Source organism: Oncorhynchus tshawytscha, linkage group LG26 (genome assembly GCF_018296145.1).
Source record: "Oncorhynchus tshawytscha isolate Ot180627B linkage group LG26, Otsh_v2.0, whole genome shotgun sequence".
NCBI classification, from domain to species: Eukaryota; Metazoa; Chordata; class Actinopteri; order Salmoniformes; family Salmonidae; genus Oncorhynchus; species Oncorhynchus tshawytscha.
In genome coordinates, this window is record NC_056454.1 from 52,777,942 (window position 1) to 52,798,373 (window position 20,432).

The following is a 20,432-nucleotide window of genomic DNA, read 5'->3' on the forward strand; positions in this document are numbered from 1 at the left end:
ATCCAATCTAAATCAGGGCAGCCCTGCTTCTGGTGAATCAAAGCAGTCGGTGAGTTCTACCAGCCAACACCACAGACCAGTGTAATACAGCAGATCAGATCCCATCTACTCTGCTAGGCCACGGAGGGATATAGCAAGAGTCTTCGTCCCAAATGGATCCCTATATAGTGCCCCTGGTCTAAAGTAGTGCACTATACAGGGAATAGGTGCATTTGGGCCTCTCTCAGGGATAGTGATCTGTCCTCCCAGCAGCCAGCAAGCTGATAAAGTGCTTCCTGTTTGCAATGTGTTATCTTGTGGCTAGCCTCAATTTCCCCTGAGCCCTCACCATGCCACAGGAGAGAAATGTTACAGTCGCAGATACACCATAGACTATCAGGGCTAAGGGGGTGGGACTGCCAGACGATCCTGTTTCAACGCTTTCCCTCGGACCACCCGGGCCTGAGCCATCCAGTACCTCACATCACAGTTCTCTGATATGGTAAACTAGAGAAGCGTCAGTAGCAGATGAAGCACAGAATGAAAGGCCTCTGGGAGAAGATCTGGGCAGATGATGGGTGGGGCAGTGGGGCTGAGAAGAAGTGGGGGCTTTTAAAAGGAGGCCGCGGGGGGGGTTGTCTACTTCATTATGCTTCTACTGCTGACTGGCAGCGTAGCAAAACAAAGCAACCGCTAACGGTCAACAACAAACTAGAAGTATCAAGCTCCAAGACTCATTTTACTTGATAGGATTCACACCTTGGAGGTTAACACCCAATATGGAATGTTTCAAAACTGTCAGTATCTGGCCTTTGTGCGATGAAAAGCAAAGTACAATGTCTCAGTCTATGCCCTACAGGGACACATTCTAAAACACAGGCCTTCTCACAGTATCTAGCCGGCTCTCTGCCAGGACAGAACAATAGGGCCAGGTTAGTCTCTACCGTCTTACAAAACACGTGAGAAACCTCAGTGAGGTGTCCAGGGACTGCCGGGCCTCTAATTATCACAACCAACTCATCGTCAGACAGGCCGCAGCAGAGGCACTATGTCACAGCACAGAACAGGGCTCTACTCTCCACACCTGGATTCAAATACTATTTGAAATCATTGACAATACTTTATCTGGGCTTGATTGCGCTTACCTGGCTTTGGAACCAATCAAATTGTCATAACACATTCATGCAGGCCAGAGCAAATGCCACAAGTATTTGAAGGACTTCAAACTGAATTTGAACCCAGATGTGGTGCTCTCTTCCCTGGGAGCAGCACAACACCACCAATGATTCTGTCCTCATATTTAGGTGTTAACAGGTATTGGCTGGGCAGAGCAGGTATTGGCTGGGCAGAGCAGGTATTGACAGGTATTGGCTGGGCAGAGCAGGTATTGACAGGTATTGGCTGGGCAGAGCAGGTATTGACAGGTATTGGCTGGGCAGAGCAGGCATTGACAGGTATTGGCTGGGCAGAGCAGGTATTGGCTGGGCAGAGCAGGTATTGACAGGTATTGGCTGGGCAGAGCAGGTATTGACAGGTATTGGCTGGGCAGAGCAGGTATTGACAGGTATTGGCTGGGCAGAGCAGGTATTGACAGGTATTGGCTGGGCAGAGCAGGTATTGACAGGTATTGGCTGGGCAGAGCAGGTATTGACAGGTATTGGCTGGGCAGAGCAGGTATTGACAGGTATTGGCTGGGCAGAGCAGGTATTGACAGGTATTGGCTGGGCAGAGCAGGTATTGACAGGTATTGGCTGGGCAGAGCAGGTATTGACCGGTATTGGCTGGGCAGAGCAGGTATTAACCGGTATTGGCAGAGCAGGTATTGGCTGGGCAGAGCAGGTATTGACAGGTATTGGCAGAGCAGGTATTGACAGGTATTGGCAGAGCAGGTATTGACAGGTATTGGCAGAGCAGGTATTGACAGGTATTGGCAGAGCAGGTATTGACAGGTATTGGCTGGGCAGAGCAGGTATTAAAAGGTATTGACAGGTATTGGCTGGGCAGAGCAGGTATTGGCAGGTATTGGCTGGGGAGAGCAGGTATTAACAGGTATTGGCAGAGCAGGTATTGACAGATATTGGCTGGGCAGAGCATGTATTAACAGGTATTGGCAGAGCAGGTATTAAAAGGTATTAACAGGTATTGGCTGGGCAGAGCAGGTATTAACAGGTATTGGCAGAGCAGGTATTGACAGGTATTGGCTGGGCAGAGCAGGTATTAACAGGTATTGGCTGGGCAGAGCAGGTATTGGCAGAGCAGGTATTAACAGGTATTGGCTAGGCAGAGCAGGTATTAACAGGTATTGGCTGGGCAGAGCAGGTATTAACAGGTATTGGCAGAGCAGGTATTGACAGGTATTGGCTGGGCAGAGCAGGTATTGGCAGGTATTGACAGGTATTGGCTGGGCAGAGCAGGTATTGACAGGTATTGGCTGGGCAGAGCAGGTATTGACAGGTATTGGCAGAGCAGGTATTGGCTGGGCAGAGCAGGTATTAACAGGTATTGGCAGAGCAGGTATTGACAGGTATTGGCTGGGCAGAGCAGGTATTAACAGGTATTGGCTGGGCAGAGCAGGTATTGGCAGAGCAGGTATTAACAGGTATTGGCTGGGCAGAGCAGGTATTAACAGGTATTGGCAGAGCAGAGATTGACAGGTATTGGCTGGGCAGAACAGGTATTAACAGGTATTGGCAGAGCAGGTATTGACAGGTATTGGCTGGGCAGAGCAGGTATTAAAAGGTATTAACAGGTATTGACAGGTATTGGCTGGGCAGAGCAGGTATTGGCCGGTATTGACAGGTATTGGCTGGGCAGAGCAGGTATTGGCAGGTATTGGCTGGGCAGAGCAGGTATTAACAGGTATTGGCTGGGCAGAGCAGGTATTGGCAGGTATTGGCTGGGCAGAGCAGGTATTAACAGGTATTGGCTGGGCAGAGCAGGTATTAACAGGTATTGGCAGAGCAGAGCAGGTATTAACAGGTATTGACAGGTATTGGCTGGGCAGAGCAGGTATTAACAGGTATTGGCTGGGCAGAGCAGGTATTGGCAGAGCAGGTATTAACAGGTATGGGCAGGGCAGGTATTAACAGGTATGGGCAGGGCAGGTATTAACAGGTATGGGCAGGGCAGGTATTAACAGGTATTAATGGGTATTAAGAGAGCAGACGGCAGCAACAGAACAGAGGCTGTCTCTCCAATGGCACACTATACACTACAGTGCACTATCTTTACCCTGTACGGGGCCCTGGTAGTGCAGTAGCCTGTACGGGGCCCTGGTAGTGCAGTAGACTGTACGAGGCCCTGGTAGTGCAGTAGCCTGTAGGGGGCCCATGGTAGTGCAGTAGACTGTACGGGGCCCATGGTAGTGCAGTAGCCTGTAGGGGCCCTGGTAGTGCACTAGCCTGTATGGGGCCCTGGTAGTGCACTAGCCTGTATGGGGCCCTGGTAGTGCACTAGCCTGTATGGGGCCCTGGTAGTGCACTAGCCTGTAGGGGGGCCCTGGTAGTGCACTAGCCTGTAGGGGGCCCTGGTAGTGCACTACCCTGTATGGGGCCCTGGTAGTGCACTACCCTGTATGGGGCCCTGGTAGTGCAGTAGCCTGTATGGGGCCCTGGTAGTGCAGTAGCCTGTATGGGGCCCTGGTAGTGCAGTAGCCTGTATGGGGCCCTGGTAGTGCAGTAGCCTGTATGGGGCCCTGGTAGTGCAGTAGCCTGTAGGGGGCCCTGGTAGTGCAGTAGCCTGTAGGGGGCCCTGGTAGTGCAGTAGCCTGTAGGGGGCCCTGGTAGTGCAGTAGCCTGTAGGGGGCCCTGGTAGTGCAGTAGCCTGTAGGGGGCCCTGGTAGTGCAGTAGCCTGTAGGGGGCCCTGGTAGTGCAGTAGCCTGTATGGGGCCCTGGTAGTGCAGTAGCCTGTTACTGTGGTTTAACTTTGGTTTTGTAAAGCTGCCTTGCAGATTGTCAAGCACAGGTTTGTAAATTTCCAAATGCCTGGCGTAACGTGCAAACAAAAAAATGCTTTAAGTCTTTCTGGATGAAAGGCTACAAAACGGACAAGGAGAAAACGCACGTTTCCGCTGTGTAAAGCTGCCGCCAGACCTTTAGCCCCCACCTGGCCTGCGTCATACAGTTACACCCACCGTCTCAGCAGGGTGGATAGAGGAGGCTGAAGTCAGCACCCTCACCTTTAACGTGTGTCTATCCATTAGTCCTGGGGCTCTTCACTACCCCGCTCTCCCTCCATGCCATACACCCTTCATCCTCAACTACCCTGGCTGTGTCCCAAAATGGTGACCTAGTCCTCGATAATGCACTACTTTAGACAGGCAGACAACTTGAGACTGAGTTGGGAAGTCAAACAGCAACATGTACTGTCCCAGGACCATTCTTCAAAAAAGTGGCTACTTTGAAGAATCTCCAATATAAAGTATATTTACATTGGTTTAGCACATTTGTGTTGGTTACTACATGATTCCACATGTGTTATTTCATAGTTTTGATGTCTTCACTATTATTCTACAATGTAGAAAAACCCTGGAATGAGTAGGTGTGTCCAAACTCAAATGATACTATATGTTGACTTACTGTTTGGGTGAAACATGTCACAGGTGAATCGCATTTTAGGAGGGCTGAGGGGGTAGTCTGACGGGAAGGAGAGGAGGGCTGGAAATACTCCGCCCTCAAAACACGTGTCCTCTGGACCCCTGGTTAGAAAACACACGGGACGCAGGGTTAGTTAGGCCGGAGAAGTGACGACGTGATGAATCATTCACAGCTCAATGGGTGATACATTCTGCATCTGCACATTTTTCGTCATATAGATTAGAAATGGAAAGCATTTTTCTATGGACCTGGGTCAGATGTCAAAGGTCATGGTAAGAAAAAAACAAAAAAAAGGCAGCTTAGCTTTAATCGTGCACCAAATATTACATCTGACACCAGCTTCATGTTGAACCACTATCCGGCAGACCATGATGCATCTGACACCAGCTTCATGTTGAACCACTATCCGGCAGACCATGATGCATCTGACACCAGCTTCATGTTGAACCACTATCCGGCAGACCATGATGCATCTGACACCAGCTTCATGTTGAACCACTATCCGGCAGACCAAACCCTCCCCAAACACTCAACAGCCTAAAACATACTAGGTGCTGCTCTGTTCTCTAAGGGGGAGGTGCAGCTCTGTTCTATAAAGGGGAGGTGCTGCACAGTTCTCTAAGGGGGAGGTGCAGCTCTGTTCTATAAAGGGGAGGTGCTACACAGTTCTCTAAGGGGGAGGTGCTGCTCTGTTCTCCAAGGGGGAGGTGCTGCTGATGTAAGGCTCTGTGGACAGCCAGTGGCTGTGTACCAAATGTAAATGTTCCCGTAAGGCTGTGCTTTCGTTAGACTGCTGTATTACATGCTGGGGCAGGCAGGTTATTCAGGGGAGGATTAGGTAGAGATGCATGCTAATTATAAGGATCAAAACACTTCATAGACCCTCTACACTGTGGTCACATAACACAGGACAGTTCGTCAGATATACAATCATCTCTATACCAAGAGTTTTTGCACTGGCTGGGTAAGCTAGAATTTCCCTTTAAATGTATATTATTAATTTGACAATTCGTTTTCAAGGTTTAAAAGTATGGCTACTGGCCAGACAAGGAAACGGGAGGGACAGCATAACGGGGGGACAGCATAACGGGGAGACAGTAAAATTGGGGGGGGACAGCATAACGGGGACAGTAAAACTGGGGGACAGCATAACGGGGGGACAGTAAAACTTGGGGGGGACAGCATAACGGGGGGACAGTAAAACTGGGGGACAGCATAACAGGGGGACAGTAAAACTGGGGGTCAGCATAAAGGGGGACAGTAAAACTGGGGAGACAGCATAACGGGGGGACAGTAAAACTGGGGAGACAGCATAACGGGGGACAGTAAAACTGGGGGACAGCATAAAAGGGGGAAGTAAAATAAGAAGACTCCCAGCTGTAATCACTCAGAGACTTACCCAGGAAGACTCCCAGCTGTAATCACTCAGAGACTTACCCAGGAAGACCCCAGCTGTAATGACTCCTGAGACTCCTAGAGACTTCCCAAGAAGACTCCCAGCTGTAATCACTTAGAGCCTTTCCAGGAAGACTCCCAGCTGTAATGACTTAGAGACTTTATCCAGGAAGACTCCCAGCTGTAATCACTTAGAGACTTATCCAGGAAGACTCCCAGCTGTAATGACTCCTAGAGACTTAACCAAGAAGACTCCCAGCTGTAATCACTTAGAGACTTATCCAAGAAGACTCCCAGCTGTAATGACTCCTAGAGACTTACCCAGGAAGACTCTTCAATACTCTTAGTTGTTGTGGAAATGAACCCCACTATGCGGTTTACTTTCTGAATCTACATCACCGAGTCTACCTTTAACAGGCAAATCGTTGGGGGGGTTTAAGGCCTGCCAATCAATCATTAATCATCGACTTCACAGCCAATCAGCTGTCCTAATCTAATTTCCTTAAGAGTTAAAACCCGGCCTGACACGGCAACATCCTTGTTTTGATTGGCTGAGTTAGAAGCACTTAAACAAATCCTTATCTGATCACCCACCAGATCAGCTGATTGACAGTCAGGTTCCGATCATATCTATTCTGTTAGTTTCACTCCTTGTTCCTAATAGCCTGAGTGCCCGTCTGTTTGTGCCATCATACCACCAACTCCTTGTCACACAGTGTCATGACAAACATCAGAGCACAAACATATATCTGGGTTCAGGCTACCTCATTTGCTGAACTAAATATCTTACTCATAGGACTTAAAAAGGCCAAACTGAGGAAGGCCTTAAAAATTGTCAAAGGCCCCAGCCATAGACTGTTCTACTATTACTGCATGGCAAGCGGTACCGGAGTGCCAAGTCTAGGACAAAAAGGCTTCTCAACAGTTTTTACCCCCAAGCCATAAGACTCCTGAACAGGTAATCAAATGGCTACCCGGACTATCTGCATTGTGTGGATGAAGGGTGGGTGGGTTTAGTCATTATATTGTGTGGATGAAGGGAGGGTGGGTTTAGTCATTATATCGTGTGGATGAAGGGTGGTGGGTTTAGTCATTATATTGTGTGGATGAAGGGAGGGTGGGTTTAGTCATTATATCGTGTGGATGAAGGGTGGTGGGTTTAGTCATTATATCGTGTGGATGAAAGGAGGGTGGGTTTAGTCATTATATTGTGTGGATGAAAGGAGGGTGGGTTTAGTCATTATATCGTGTGGATGAAGGGAGGGTGGGTTTAGTCATTATATCGTGTGGATGAAGGGAGGGTGGGTTTAGTCATTATATCGTGTGGATGAAAGGAGGGTGGGTTTAGTCATTATATCGTGTGGATGAAAGGAGGGTGGGTTTAGTCATTATATCGTGTGGATGAAGGGAGGGTGGGTTTAGTCATTATATCGTGTGGATGAAGGGAGGGTGGGTTTAGTCATTATATCGTGTGGATGAAGGGAGGGTGGGTTTAGTCATTATATCGTGTGGATGAAAGGAGGGTGGGTTTAGTCATTATATCGTGTGGATGAAGGGAGGGTGGGTTTAGTCATTATATCGTGTGGATGAAGGGAGGGTGGGTTTAGTCATTATATCGTGTGGATGAAGGGAGGGTGGGTTTAGTCATTATATCGTGTGGATGAAGGGAGGGTGGGTTTAGTCATTATATCGTGTGGATGAAGGGAGGGTGGGTTTCGGGCAGGTTGAATAAAGAAAAACAATCCATAAATGTATCATTCTTGTACAATTTCTATCTATTGGCTACATTTAGTGCATACTCCTAAGCTTTAAGACCTAACTTTACACAAACCAAATAGCCTACAATCACTTTCGGGAACGAGCAGAAACAGTTCATGTCGATCCACTGAGCCAAAAAGGACGATGCCGGAGATTAATTCAATAAGAGAAAAGCTGTGAAATGGAGAGTTGAAAATAAAGAGAAGGGAGAGACAGAAAAGTAACGTTTTGGAAAGATTTAGTGTAGTTAGAGGATGACAGCAGTGTAGTTAGAAGATGACAGCAGTGTAGTTAGAGGATGACATCAGTGTAGTTAGAGGATGACAGCAGTGTAGTTAGAAGATGACAGCAGTGTAGTTAGAGGATGACAGCAGTGTAGTTAGAAGATGACATCAGTGTAGTTAGAGGATGACATCAGTGTAGTTAGGGATGACAGCAGTGTAGTTAGGGGATGACAGCAGTGTAGTTAGGGGATGACAGCAGTGTAGTTAGAGGATGACAGCAGTGTAGTTAGAGGATGACAGCAGTGTAGTTAGAGGATGACAGCAGTGTAGTTAGAGGATGACAGCAGTGTAGTTAGAGGATGACAGCAGTGTAGTTAGAGGATGACAGCAGTGCTGGCTATGTTATGTGGTGTAGTAGTTAGAGGATGACAGCAGTGCTGGCTATGTTATGTGGTGTAGTAGTAGAGGATGACAGCAGTGTAGTTAGAGGATGACAGCAGTGTAGTTAGAGGATGACAGCAGTGCTGGCTATGTTATGTGGTGTAGTAGTTAGAGGATGACAGCAGTGCTGGCTATGTTATGTGGTGTAGTAGTTAGAGGATGACAGCAGTGTAGTTAGAGGATGACAGCAGTGTAGTTAGAGGATGACAGCAGTGCTGGCTATGTTATGTGGTGTAGTAGTTAGAGGATGACAGCAGTGCTGGCTATGTTATGTGGTGTAGTAGTTAGAGGATGACAGCAGTGCTGGCTATGTTATGTGGTGTAGTAGTTAGAGGACGACAGCAGTGCTGGCTATGTTATGTGGTGTAGTAGTTAGAGGATGACAGCAGTGCTGGCTATGTTATGTGGTGTAGTAGTTAGAGGATGACAGCAGTGCTGGCTATGTTATGTGGTGTAGTAGTTAGAGGATGACAGCAGTGCTGGCTATGTTATGTGGTGTAGTAGTTAGAGGATGACAGCAGTGCTGGCTATGTTATGTGGTGTAGTAGTTAGAGGATGACAGCAGTGCTGGCTATGTTATGTGGTGTAGTAGTTAGAGGATGACAGCAGTGCTGGCTATGTTATATGCAGATAGACCTATGGCACGTCAAGGGAACTGTAGCCTATTGTTTAGATGGGTTAAATGAAAACTGAAATCTGGACACTGTGTATAACCTCTCACATTTTAATATTAACTCCTACAGAATTGAGTATTTCTTGCATTAAAATGATACACCAAATGTACATTTTGACTTGGGAACAGGAGTGGCGAAATATGATCTCTTTCTTTCAGCATCTTGAGAGGATGTGAATGTGGAGTTAGCACCTCTACAGACGGTCCCTGTCTTTATCAGCATCATAACAGCTGATGGTATTTCAACCAGAGTTAGGGATCGTCTATAAAGGTGTTGTATTTATCAGCATCATAACAGCTGATGGTATTTCAACCAGAGTTAGGGACTGTCTGTAAAGGTGTTGTATTTATCAGCATCATAAACAGCTGATGGTATTTCAACCAGAGTTAGGGACCGTCTATAAAGGTGTTGTATTTATCAGCATCATAACAGCATTTCAACCATAAAATATGGATCCAAGATGAACTGAAATCTTATAAAAACATTGGGTCGTTTTCACAGCTTTCTATTTCCTTACAACCGGTCAAACTGATTTCGCACCCCCATTTTTGTTTTGTTGCATTTTCTACCCGGTCCCTAAATGTGTTTGTGCCGCAAAAGAAGCAGAAATGACAGATTTACTGATGCCAACAGGATTGAGGCATTAAGTCATTTATGACATCATTCTGTTGAGTAAGAGTTTATTTAGTCTTCTAGGGCAACATATAATGACTGAAGAGAATCTGCATGCATCTAATTATAGACTAAACTGACTAAGAAATTGCCTACCAACATGTTGCCTACCAACATGTTGAAAATAAGCAGAAATATATCATATTAATGCACCCCTGTCAAAAAATCATTCCACCGTCTCTGACTGCTCCATGTCTGACTGTAGCCTACAGCTCATTTTCTATATTAGTGGATTAGGGTTGGGTGCGGGCCCTGTTCCCCGCTTCTGACCAGAACCCTACGGGCCCTGTTCCCCGCTTCTGACCAGAACCCTACGGGCCCTGTTCCCCGCTTCTGACCAGAACCCTACGGGCCCTGTTCCCCGCTTCTGACCAGAACCCTACGGGCCCTGTGCATTTCTTCTGACCAGAACCCTACGGGCCCTGTTTCCCGCTTCTGACCAGAACCCTACGGGCCCTGTTCACCTCTTCTGACCAGAACCCTACGGGCCCTGTTCCCCGCTTCTGACCAGAACCCTACGGGCCCTGTTCCCCGCTTCTGACCAGAACCCTACGGGCCCTGTTTCCCGCTTCTGACCAGAACCCTACGGGCCCTGTTCACCTCTTCTGACCAGAACCCTACGGGCCCTGTTCCCCGCTTCTGACCAGAACCCTACAGGCCCTGTTCCCCGCTTCTGACCAGAACCCTACGGGCCCTGTGCATTTCTTCTGACCAGAACCCTACGGGCCCTGTTCCCCACTTCTGACCAGAACCCTACGGGCCCTGTTCCCCGCTTCTGACCAGAACCCTACGGGCCCTGTTCACCGCTTCTGACCAGAACCCTACGGGCCCTGTTCACCTCTTCTGACCAGAACCCTACGGGCCCTGTTCACCTCTTCTGACCAGAACCCTACGGGCCCTGTTCCCGCTTCTGACCAGAACCCTACGGGCCCTGGCCCAGTTCCCTGTTCCCTTCTGACCAGAACCCTACGGGCCCTGTTCCCGCTTCTGACCAGAACCCACGGGCCCTGTTCCCCGCTTCTGACCAGAACCCTACGGGCCCTGTTCCCCGCTTCTGACCAGAACCCCACGGGCCCTGTTTCCCGCTTCTGACCAGAACCCTACGGGCCCTGTTTCCCGCTTCTGACCAGAACCCTACGGGCCCTGTTCACCTCTTCTGACCAGAACCCTACGGGCCCTGTTCCCCGCTTCTGACCAGAACCCCACGGGCCCTGTTGCATTTACGGGCCCTTCTGACCAGAACCCTACGGGGCCCTGACCAGAACCCTACGGGCCCCACTTCTGACCAGAACCCTACGGGCCCTGTTCCCCACTGACCAGAACCCTACGGGCCCTGTTCCCCACTTCTGACCAGAACCCTCCTGACCTCAACTCTCAGGTACTGATACCCAGAGACTTAGTGGCCTGGGACTGCCAGAGGCCTGGGACTGCCAGAGGCCCGGGATGGCGAGAATGTTAAACAGCTGTTACTTACTACACACTGCTGTTAGTTCCTGGAGAGCTGTGTATAGATGAGTAGATATCAGGAATCAAACATTGAAGAATGCTCTCGGTTGGTATCTCATGCGTGTCAGAGTTTCCCAGGGTATTGAGTAAGACAAATCAACAGGTCAAACTGAAGCTCCCTGCTACAGTATAACAGTCTCAAAACTATTTACATTGTTGTGTGTGTCCCCACCTGGACAGCAGGCTAAAGCCATTGAAATAGGTGTATATTAGGACTTTGAATAAATGTAACATGTTATTTTATGTTACATCCATCCCAAGGTGTTTTCATCCTAGGAAATGATCCGTTGAATACAGAAGACAATCAATAACAGGATGAGACTAGAGAGAGGCTACTAACAGTTCAATATCAGCGTTTTCAGTACCTTAACTTGAGAATATATAGACCCTAATATAAAAGACTATGAGACAAGCCTGGGCATCAGTCTGACCAATACCAGGATAGAGAGAGACCTCTACAGCCCACTACTCGACACTGAAATCTCTCTGCCATTTCTGTCATGGTCAGATGTGGATTACTGTTGTGACTAAGTTGCACGAGTATCAACATAACAATGCCTATACAAACATGTACTAGATCCATTTTAAAATCAGTTAGTCAACCGTTTTAAGGCTGGATATTTTAATTTATTTTAAAGGCAGTTTTAAGGTTGGATGGTGCATCTCGTGCTCATTAATCAAATCGCCACCTTTCTGACATGGAACCCAAACCAGCTGCGTGAGTGCGCCATTGTGCGCCATCGTGCATAAATGTATTTTGTCCCCCACACCAAACGCGATCACGACACGCAGGTTAAAATATCAAAACAAACTCTGAACCAATTATATTAATTTGGGGACAGGTCGAAAATAATTAAACATTTATGGCAATTTAGCTAGCTAGCTTGCACTTGCTAGCTAATTTGTCCTGGGATATAAACATTGAGTTGTTATTTTACCTGAAATGCACAAGGTCCTCTACTCCGGCAATTAATCCACATAAAATGGTCAACCAAATCGTTTCTAGTCATCTCTCCTGCCAGGCCTTTTCTTCTCTTGACTTTATATTGAGATTGGCAACTTTCATAAATTAGGTGCATTACCGCCACCGACCTCGTTCGTCTTTCAGTCACCCACGTGGGTATAACCAATGAGGAGACGGCACGTGGGTACCTGCTTCTATAAACCAATGAGGAGATGGGAGAGGCAGGACTTTCAGCGCGATCTGCATCAGAAATAGAACTGACTTCTATTTTATCCCTTGGAGATGCAGATACTCGTTGCGCGCGAGCAGTGTGGGTGCAATAATTGAATAATATAGATTTCTACATTTATTTTGCAAGTCAGCGTCACGGGATCAGAGCTGCAAACAGAGATATAGATGAAACCTGGGGAATCCCCACACTATGAGCTCATAGACCCCTCCAATTCAATTCTGAAGTTCAAAGCCAGTTCCAATGCACCCCCCCACCACAATCTTCCCATCTGGTCAAGAAAGCTCAGAATTCATCAGGTTCCCCACTAGTTGGACATGGAAATATACATGGAAATATACATGGAAATATACATCAGGTTACCCACTAGTTGGACATGGAAATATACAGAATTCATCAGGTTACCCACTAGTTGGACATGGAAATATACAGAATTCATCAGGTTACCCACTAGTTGGACATGGAAATATACAGAATTCATCAGGTTACCAACTAGTTGGACATGGAAATATACAGAATTCATCAGGTTCCCCACTAGTTGGACATGGAAATATACAGAATTCATCAGGTTCCCCACTAGTTGGACATGGAAATATACAGAATTCATCAGGTTACCAACTAGTTGGACATGGAAATATACAGAATTCATCAGGTTACCAACTAGTTGGATATGGAAATATACAGAATTCATCAGGTTCCCCACTAGTTGGACATGGAAATATACAGAATTCATCAGGTTCCCCACTAGTTGGACATGGAAATATACAGAATTCATCAGGTTCCCAACTAGTTGGACATGGAAATATACAGAATTCATCAGGTTCCCCACTAGTTGGACATGGAAATATACAGAATTCATCAGGTTCCCCACTAGTTGGACATGGAAATAGACAGAATTCATCAGGTTCCCCACTAGTTGGACATGGAAATATACAGAATTCATCAGGTTCCCCACTAGTTGGACATGGAAATATACAGAATTCATCAGGTTCCCCACTAGTTGGACATGGAAATATACAGAATTCATCAGGTTACCAACTAGTTGGACATGGAAATATACAGAATTCATCAGGTTCCCCACTAGTTGGACATGGAAATATACAGAATTCATCAGGTTACCCACTAGTTGGACATGGAAATATACAGAATTCATCAGGTTCCCCACTAGTTGGACATGGAAATATACAGAATTCATCAGGTTACCCACTAGTTGGACATGGAAATATACAGAATTCATCAGGTTACCCACTAGTTGGACATGGAAATATACAGAATTCATCAGGTTACCAACTAGTTGGACATGGAAATATACAGAATTCATCAGGTTACCCACTAGTTGGACATGAAAATATACTTTCCTGGCCATTTTCTGGACTGATCATCATTCACAAGTACTACATAACCCACTGAATAGACCAAATAAAATAAGTTTTAGTTGTTATGTTCCTATAGTATAGTAGTAGTCAACATTTGTTTCATGGTTTAAATACTTACATAATTAAAGCCTCCCACTCAAAGAAGTTCTCTTCATTTGCAGGGCCTGTCAAGAGCATGGAAATGTGATGTCATGATACGAGTCTGACTGAGTTGTTTCTGTAGCTACTAGCTAGTTAGGCTACAGTCCATGACGCTACAGTAACACTACTGGTTTCTAGTCAAAACATCAACCAGAGATACACTACATGGTCAAAAGTATGTGGACACCACCTCACATTAGTGGACTCTGCTATTTCAACCACACCCGTTGCTGACAGGTGTATAAAATTGAGCACACGGCCAAGCAATCTCCATAGACAAACATTGGCAATAGAATGGCCGTACTGAAGAGCTCAGTGAGTTTTAACGTGGCACGTCATAGGATGCCACCTTTCCGTCAAGTCAGTTGGTCAACTTTCTGCCCTGCTAGAGCTGCCCCCAGTCAACTGTAAGTCCTGTTATTGTGAAGTGGAAACCTCTAGGAGCAACAACAGCTGAGACGTTTAATGGTAGGCCACACAAGCTCACAGAACGGGACCGCTGAAGAGTGTAGCGCGTAAAAATCGTCTGTCCTTAGTTGCAACACTCACCACCGAGTTCCAAACTGCCTCTGGAAGCAAAGTCAGCACAATAACTGTTCGTCGGGGCTTCATGAAATGGGCTTCCATGGCCGAGCAGCCGTAAGATCAGCATGCACAATGCCAAGCGTGTTGTAAAGAATACTGCCATTGGAATCTAGAGCAGTGAAAACGCATTCTCTGGAGTGATGAATTACGCTTCACCATCTGACAGTCCGAGGGACGAATCTGGGTTTGGCGGATGCCAGGAGAACCTGCCCCAATGCATAGTGCCAACTGTAAAGTTTGGTGGAGGAGGAATAATGGTCTGGGGCTGTTTCTCATGGTTCGGGCCCCTTAGTTCCAGTGAAGGGAAATCGTAACGCTACAATGACATTCTAGACGATTCTGTGCTTCCAACTTTGCGGCAACAGTTTGGGGAAGGCCCGTTCCTGTTTAAGCATGACAATGCCCCTGTGCACAAAGCGAGGTCAATACAGAAATGTTTGCGGAGAGCGGTGTGGAAGAACATTGACTAGCCTGCACAGAGCAGGAATTGAATTGGAACGACGACTGCGAGTAATCGCCTAACATCAGTGTCCAACCTCACTAATGCTGTTGTGGCTGAATGGAAGCAATGTTTGACGTTCTCAACTGGGCCGACCAACCAGTGTTCCCGCACAGTGGCTAACCGGGCTAACTACATTGTGTCCCACCCACCACCTGCCAACCCCTCTTTTACACTACTGCTACTCTCGGTTCATCATATATGCATAGTCACTTTAACCATATCTACATGTACATACTACCTCAATCAGCCTGACTAAACGGTGTCTATGTAGCCTTGCTTTTTTATAGCCTCTCTACTGTATATAGCCTGTCTTTTTACTTCTTTACCTACCTATTGTTCACCTAACACCTTTTTTGCACTATTAGAGCCTGTAATAAGCATTTCACTGTACTGTACACTGGTCTACCTACACCTGTTGTATTCAGCGCACGTGACAAATACTTTGATTTGACATCTAGTGGAAAGCCTTCCCAGAAGAGTGGAAGCTGTTATATCAGCAAAAAGGGAGAACCAACTCCATATTAATGCCCATGATTTTGGAAGATGTTCGACGAGCAGGTGTCCACATACTTTTGGCCATGTAGTGTACGTTAGCTAACTGGTAATAGGCTTATATAATCTCTCACCTGCAACGATTCCCTCGGGTGGGTTTAGAGTCAGCTCTAGGATAGAGGCGAAAGCAGAAAGTACACATTACTGTCATGATGTTATTAAAGCGCTGGTCATTTAGACAAAGGCCACAGAGACTAGCGCCACATTTACACCCAGGAAGGCAAGTAAAAGGGTGACGTGGCAATCAGCTAATTCAAATGTAAAAGTCTTGAAAATAGTCTACTGATTCTCCTGATAGTTTCACTTTAGTGGAAGGCAGGCTAACCGCCAGTTGCAAAACAACTCCATTTGGCTAACGATGCTAGCTAGCTAACGTTATTGACGCTAGCTCGTTAGCAGCCAGTTTATGAGTTAATGTGGATTAGCTAGCTGTCAAATATACTGAAAACTCACGCTTATACTCAGCCATCAGTCTTTTTAACGCAGTACCAGCCATTTGTAAAGAATATAGACTCAAACTCAAAAATAAAAACAGAAAAAAACAATCACGCCTGTCTTTTGTTGACAACGCAGCTGCTAACAGCTGATCAACTGCGCATGTCTACACATCCGGTTTGTAGAAGTAACAGCTCCCGAGATGCAACACCGCCACCTGTAGGAAGTAATCTAGGTTTGCTAAAAAAACATCACTAGATATACTAGCTTGGATTACTATGTACTTTTTATTTGTAAAGATGTGTTCCAACTACTTTTATCTTATTCATATTTTTTTTTAACTGCTTTGTTGGTTAGGCACTCGTAAGTAAACATTTCACTTTAAGGTCTACTACACCTGTTGTATTCGGTGCATGTGACTAATACAATTTGATATTGCCTAGAAAGTTAGCAACAGTCTTTCAGCACTCCTCACAACACATGCAAAGAAAGGAAGCCGAGTACCAGGAAGCTGAATACCAAGTAGTCAAGTACCAATTTATATTCATTATATACAGTAGCAAAGGACAACAAATAATATACAAGTCACTAGAGAACCAGAAGGATCAGTGGACCTTGTTACCTACTCAAGCTCCACATCAACACACACACTGCAGAATTTGATCATCTCTGAATGCCGGCGGAAGAGAAGTTTATGAAGCCTGCTTATAGCGAACAGTGAATAAGAACAAAAGAAAGTCAAAAAAAGGTTGAAGTCTGGGTGGATTCCCTTTTATTTTGTCATAAAATATCAGTGATGCAGTGGGATGGGTAAAATTCTGGAGAAATCCACCAAGTACGGCTCAACTACTCCCCTTCCGTCTGTGTGGAGAGGGGGATAAACAGAAAGCCATCTGAAAAGGTAAGTTGAATCCTTTCTTCAAGTGACGTTAAAAATAGACCTTAAAACTTTACCCTTTTCAATCATATCACCGAGACATTTCTGTTCACAATTCTGTTCATTTTGCATTTAGTCTAGACACAGCCATGCACTATTCAATCGTATGGCCATACAGGGTGAAATGAGAAAATTGATCATTTGGCCCATATATTTAGCAAAATGTAAAAAATAAAATAAAAAAAAACAAAAATAATATACAAGTCACTAGAGAAACAGAAGGATCAGTGGACCTTGTGTTACCTCAACCTGTGGTAGATTGAGGAACATCCCAAATGGCATCCTATTCACTATATAGTGCACGACTTTCGGTCAAAAAGTAGTGCACTTTAAAGGAATAGGGTGCCATTAGGGTCAGAATCTGAAGGACAGTTGGTCCCCTGTGTGTGAAACAAATACATATTCTCAAAACAGTTCTAGTTCATATAAACAAGAAATGGTTCGGTGGCATGAAATCCAGCTTGTGATCATGGCTACGTCCCAATTCACTACCCTGCACTCGTTCACTCAACCTCATGCATTTAAATGGAATGGTGTGAGGAGTATGGCAGTGGTGGAACCTCCCTTCAGTCATGCTGCACCAATGAATGAAGGGGATTGAACGAGTGAGTAGAGAATGTGAATGTAACCCACTTAAGTCCTGTCTTTCTTAACGCCATGGTTTTCCATTGTAAACAGATCCCTGCCTCCCCTCACAACATGTAGGGCTTGGGGGAAAGTGGATCAATCAAACAAAATATATTTATAACGCTAAATGATTATTGAAAATAAAAAATGTTTTGAGTGATGCTGCTCTTCAAGTGTATCTGTTCTCAGAGAGGAGGAGAGGGGTCTGTACACCTTTAAGATGAGCCCCAGAGTGGGAGGAGCCTCAGTGGGAGAGCCTCAGAGTGGGAGGAGCCTCAGAGTGGGAGGAGCCACCAGTCTGTTGTTGAAATACATCAATAGTATCCTCGTCTTCCATCTCAAGCTGTCAACACAAATATAAGGTCATTAAGTATCTTATCTTTGGTACATTCATTAGTAACTTAGTTCTTCTGAATCTATTATGAAGGACTTATGAAAATGAAAGGAAACTGTCACCTACCTGTGCAGGTGTGTCAGTCTCGTTAATCGGCTGTCCGTCAAACCTAAACCTTATCTGTCTAATTGACAAACCCTGAAATAAAGAGAAAGGTTAAAACATAAAAATAAAACATTGTCAGGCAAGTTGGTCAGGAGTTGCCCTGCAAGGTTGTCCAATCAGTCTGAAAGCTTTACATTGTTTTAGGTGAGCAGAAGAGGAATGTCAAGCCTCACCTGTCTTTCACAATACGCCTTCATCAGCTTGCTGAGCGGAGTGTGCCTTTTAATTTTGAACTGGACTACTGACCCATCTTGACCTGCAACCTTTAGGTTGATGTGATCGTTTTCAGTTTTCACTCCTTCCTGAAAGAGAAAGGATGCACTTCAGAGACCATAGTTAAACGCTACATAGCTTGGTCATATAACATAATGCTTGACATGAACTAGGGACTGAGCAAACTTTTAGGATTTGGTTTCATTTAAGCAAAAGCATCTCAACACGCATTGTAACAGGTTAGCAAGCTAGTTAAGTCAATTGTCATTTGTGATAGATAAATGATGGCTAGCGGTTGTTTGTGTTGTACTTTTATTTGACCAGGGAATATCATTGAGACCATTATCTCTTTTGCAAAGGGAGCCCTGCGTCTAACAAGTTCACGGCCGCATAGGAGCGAACATGAGTTCAGACTGGCGGTGCGCAATATGCGTGCCTGGCGTCAAACATGTGTTTGTGTTTACCTTTTTAAGTTCGCAATGTGAGGCATGCTATCCTAGGTAATACATTGAATGGAGGTGGCCAGCCATCAATGAGGTGGCAGCTCCGGTGGGGTACAGGCGAATCAAAAAGCCGCAAAGAGCAAACGTCGGGCCCTATTCCAATGCGCACAGAAAAGTCACAATGGCGCTGTTTCAATTCAGCCATCACTTTACAATACATGAAGAGTAGAGATACTATAGAATAGACTACATCTGGGCATACATCTATCAGATAGTTGACTAGCTAGACATTTTTCTACACGCAAAACGTTGCGCGTCCAGCCATAAATCCGCAAATCAACGAACCTTTGTTTTCTCTTTTTTACCCGCTCAAATGCGGAATCTGCCATGTAAACACACACAAACTCCACTGGCAAGAATGCAATGAAATATGGAAAATATTCAATCATAGAAACATAACATGGCTTACCTTTGGCTTTTCTTCAGACATTGTGTAGCTAGTTATTGCTCAACGATGTACTAATTTACAGACAGATAAATATTTGCGCTTTTTCACTTCACTCAGTCTTCTCCGTTTCGACCAGGAGCGCGCATAATGTTTTAAACTCTAATTGGCTCACGGGGATCACGTGTCTATATTTTCTAGGGACCGTGCACACATGTGCGCGCAAATCTGTTTTTATACGCGCTCCCGAGAATTAGACAAGACCTAGACAACCTTTTTTAAACCCACATTTCGTGATATCCAATTTCGAGTATTGCAACAAGATATGTAAATCAATTTATGAACTGTGTAAATATTACAAAAATAAAAAGCGCGATAAAATTATTTTTTATAAAAGTAGATTTTTCTAATTGTTTAGAGCTGTGGAAAATCTCTAATATCAAATTGAACAGCTTTATTCTAGCATAAAGACTAGTAAAAACACAAACCGAAATGCATCACAAAACCTTACCTATTTGACTGTTTTTGGACAACTTTTGATACGAAATGATAGTCACACACACAGTTGATTTGGCACTCGAGCATTTGTGGTTTATTTGGTAGCATTTCGTAGTGTGACTGATTTTACTAATTGCGTTCGTACTATAAATTAGAGGTGCGCTATTTGATAGATTCTCCCGTCCCCGTGTCGTACTTCTGAGTGGGAGACCTTCCCAGGCAGTGACCTGCCTAGCTCATAAACTAGTATCAGGGCGCCCACTTCGACAAGGTTTATTGACCCACTGTCCCACACGGTGACATCCTATCATTGGCGTAACGTGAAAATGAGCGATAGAAAACCGATCGCGCAAATGTCACCATTCCCCCCAAAATTGTGCGGGCGCCCCGTGTCGCCCCCGGCAAGATGCCGCCTTGGGCGGCTGCCCATGTCGCCTATACCTAAATCCGTCACTGCACACGCAACAAGAACAGGAAAATTAAGAGAACACACAGGCGCCGGAGATGTCAGTATTTGATTTCATGAAACACACAGCAATATTTTATTTCACCTTTATTTAACCAGGTAGGCTAGTTGAGAACAAGTTCTCATTTTACAACTGCGTCCTGGCCAAGATTAAGCAAAGCAGTGCGACAGGAACAACACAGAGATACACATGGAATAAACAAAACATAGTCAATAATACAGTAGAAAAAAATAAAACAAAAAGTCTATATACAGTGAGTGCAAATGAGGTAAGA

General features: G+C 45.5%; 2 protein-coding genes across 3 annotated transcripts in view; both read right to left on the minus strand.

Moving 5' to 3' along the window:
• Positions 1–16,149, minus strand: part of LOC112236386 (ubiquitin-conjugating enzyme E2G 2 (UBC7 homolog, yeast)) — a 23,827-nt gene extending 7,678 nt beyond the window's left edge. For both annotated transcript variants that reach the window (XM_024404968.2, XM_024404967.2), the window contains exons 1-4: positions 16,048–16,149; positions 15,669–15,704; positions 13,933–13,978; positions 4,558–4,676 (exon numbers count right to left, since the gene is read on the minus strand). In XM_024404968.2, the coding sequence (XP_024260736.1) occupies positions 4,558–4,676; positions 13,933–13,978; positions 15,669–15,704; positions 16,048–16,090 (244 nt within the window). In that variant the 5' untranslated portion in view covers positions 16,091–16,149. The remainder of the gene's footprint in view (positions 1–4,557; positions 4,677–13,932; positions 13,979–15,668; positions 15,705–16,047) is intronic.
• Positions 16,150–17,668: 1,519 nt separating this feature from the next.
• LOC121841018 (small ubiquitin-related modifier 3-like) lies at positions 17,669–19,371 on the minus strand. The gene is made up of 4 exons (XM_042306827.1): positions 19,218–19,371; positions 18,266–18,394; positions 18,054–18,125; positions 17,669–17,936 (listed from the first exon to the last, which is right to left on the minus strand). The coding sequence occupies exons 1-4, from the start codon at positions 19,236–19,238 to the stop codon at positions 17,838–17,840; spliced, it is 321 nt and encodes a 106-aa protein (XP_042162761.1). The 5' UTR covers positions 19,239–19,371; the 3' UTR covers positions 17,669–17,837.
• Positions 19,372–20,432: the final 1,061 nt, after the last annotated feature.

What these genes read in the sequence shown, in the direction of transcription:
- LOC121841018 (XM_042306827.1), bottom strand. Translation starts at nt 19,238, where the DNA reads ATGTCTGAAGAAAAGCCAAAG. An exon ending in TGTCTGAAGAAAAGCCAAAG is followed by an intron (nt 18,395 to 19,217) that starts GTAAGCCATGTT and finishes TTTCTCTTTCAG; the next exon opens with GAAGGAGTGAAAACTGAAAA. An exon ending in AGACTGACACACCTGCACAG is followed by an intron (nt 17,937 to 18,053) that starts GTAGGTGACAGT and finishes TTGTGTTGACAG; the next exon opens with CTTGAGATGGAAGACGAGGA.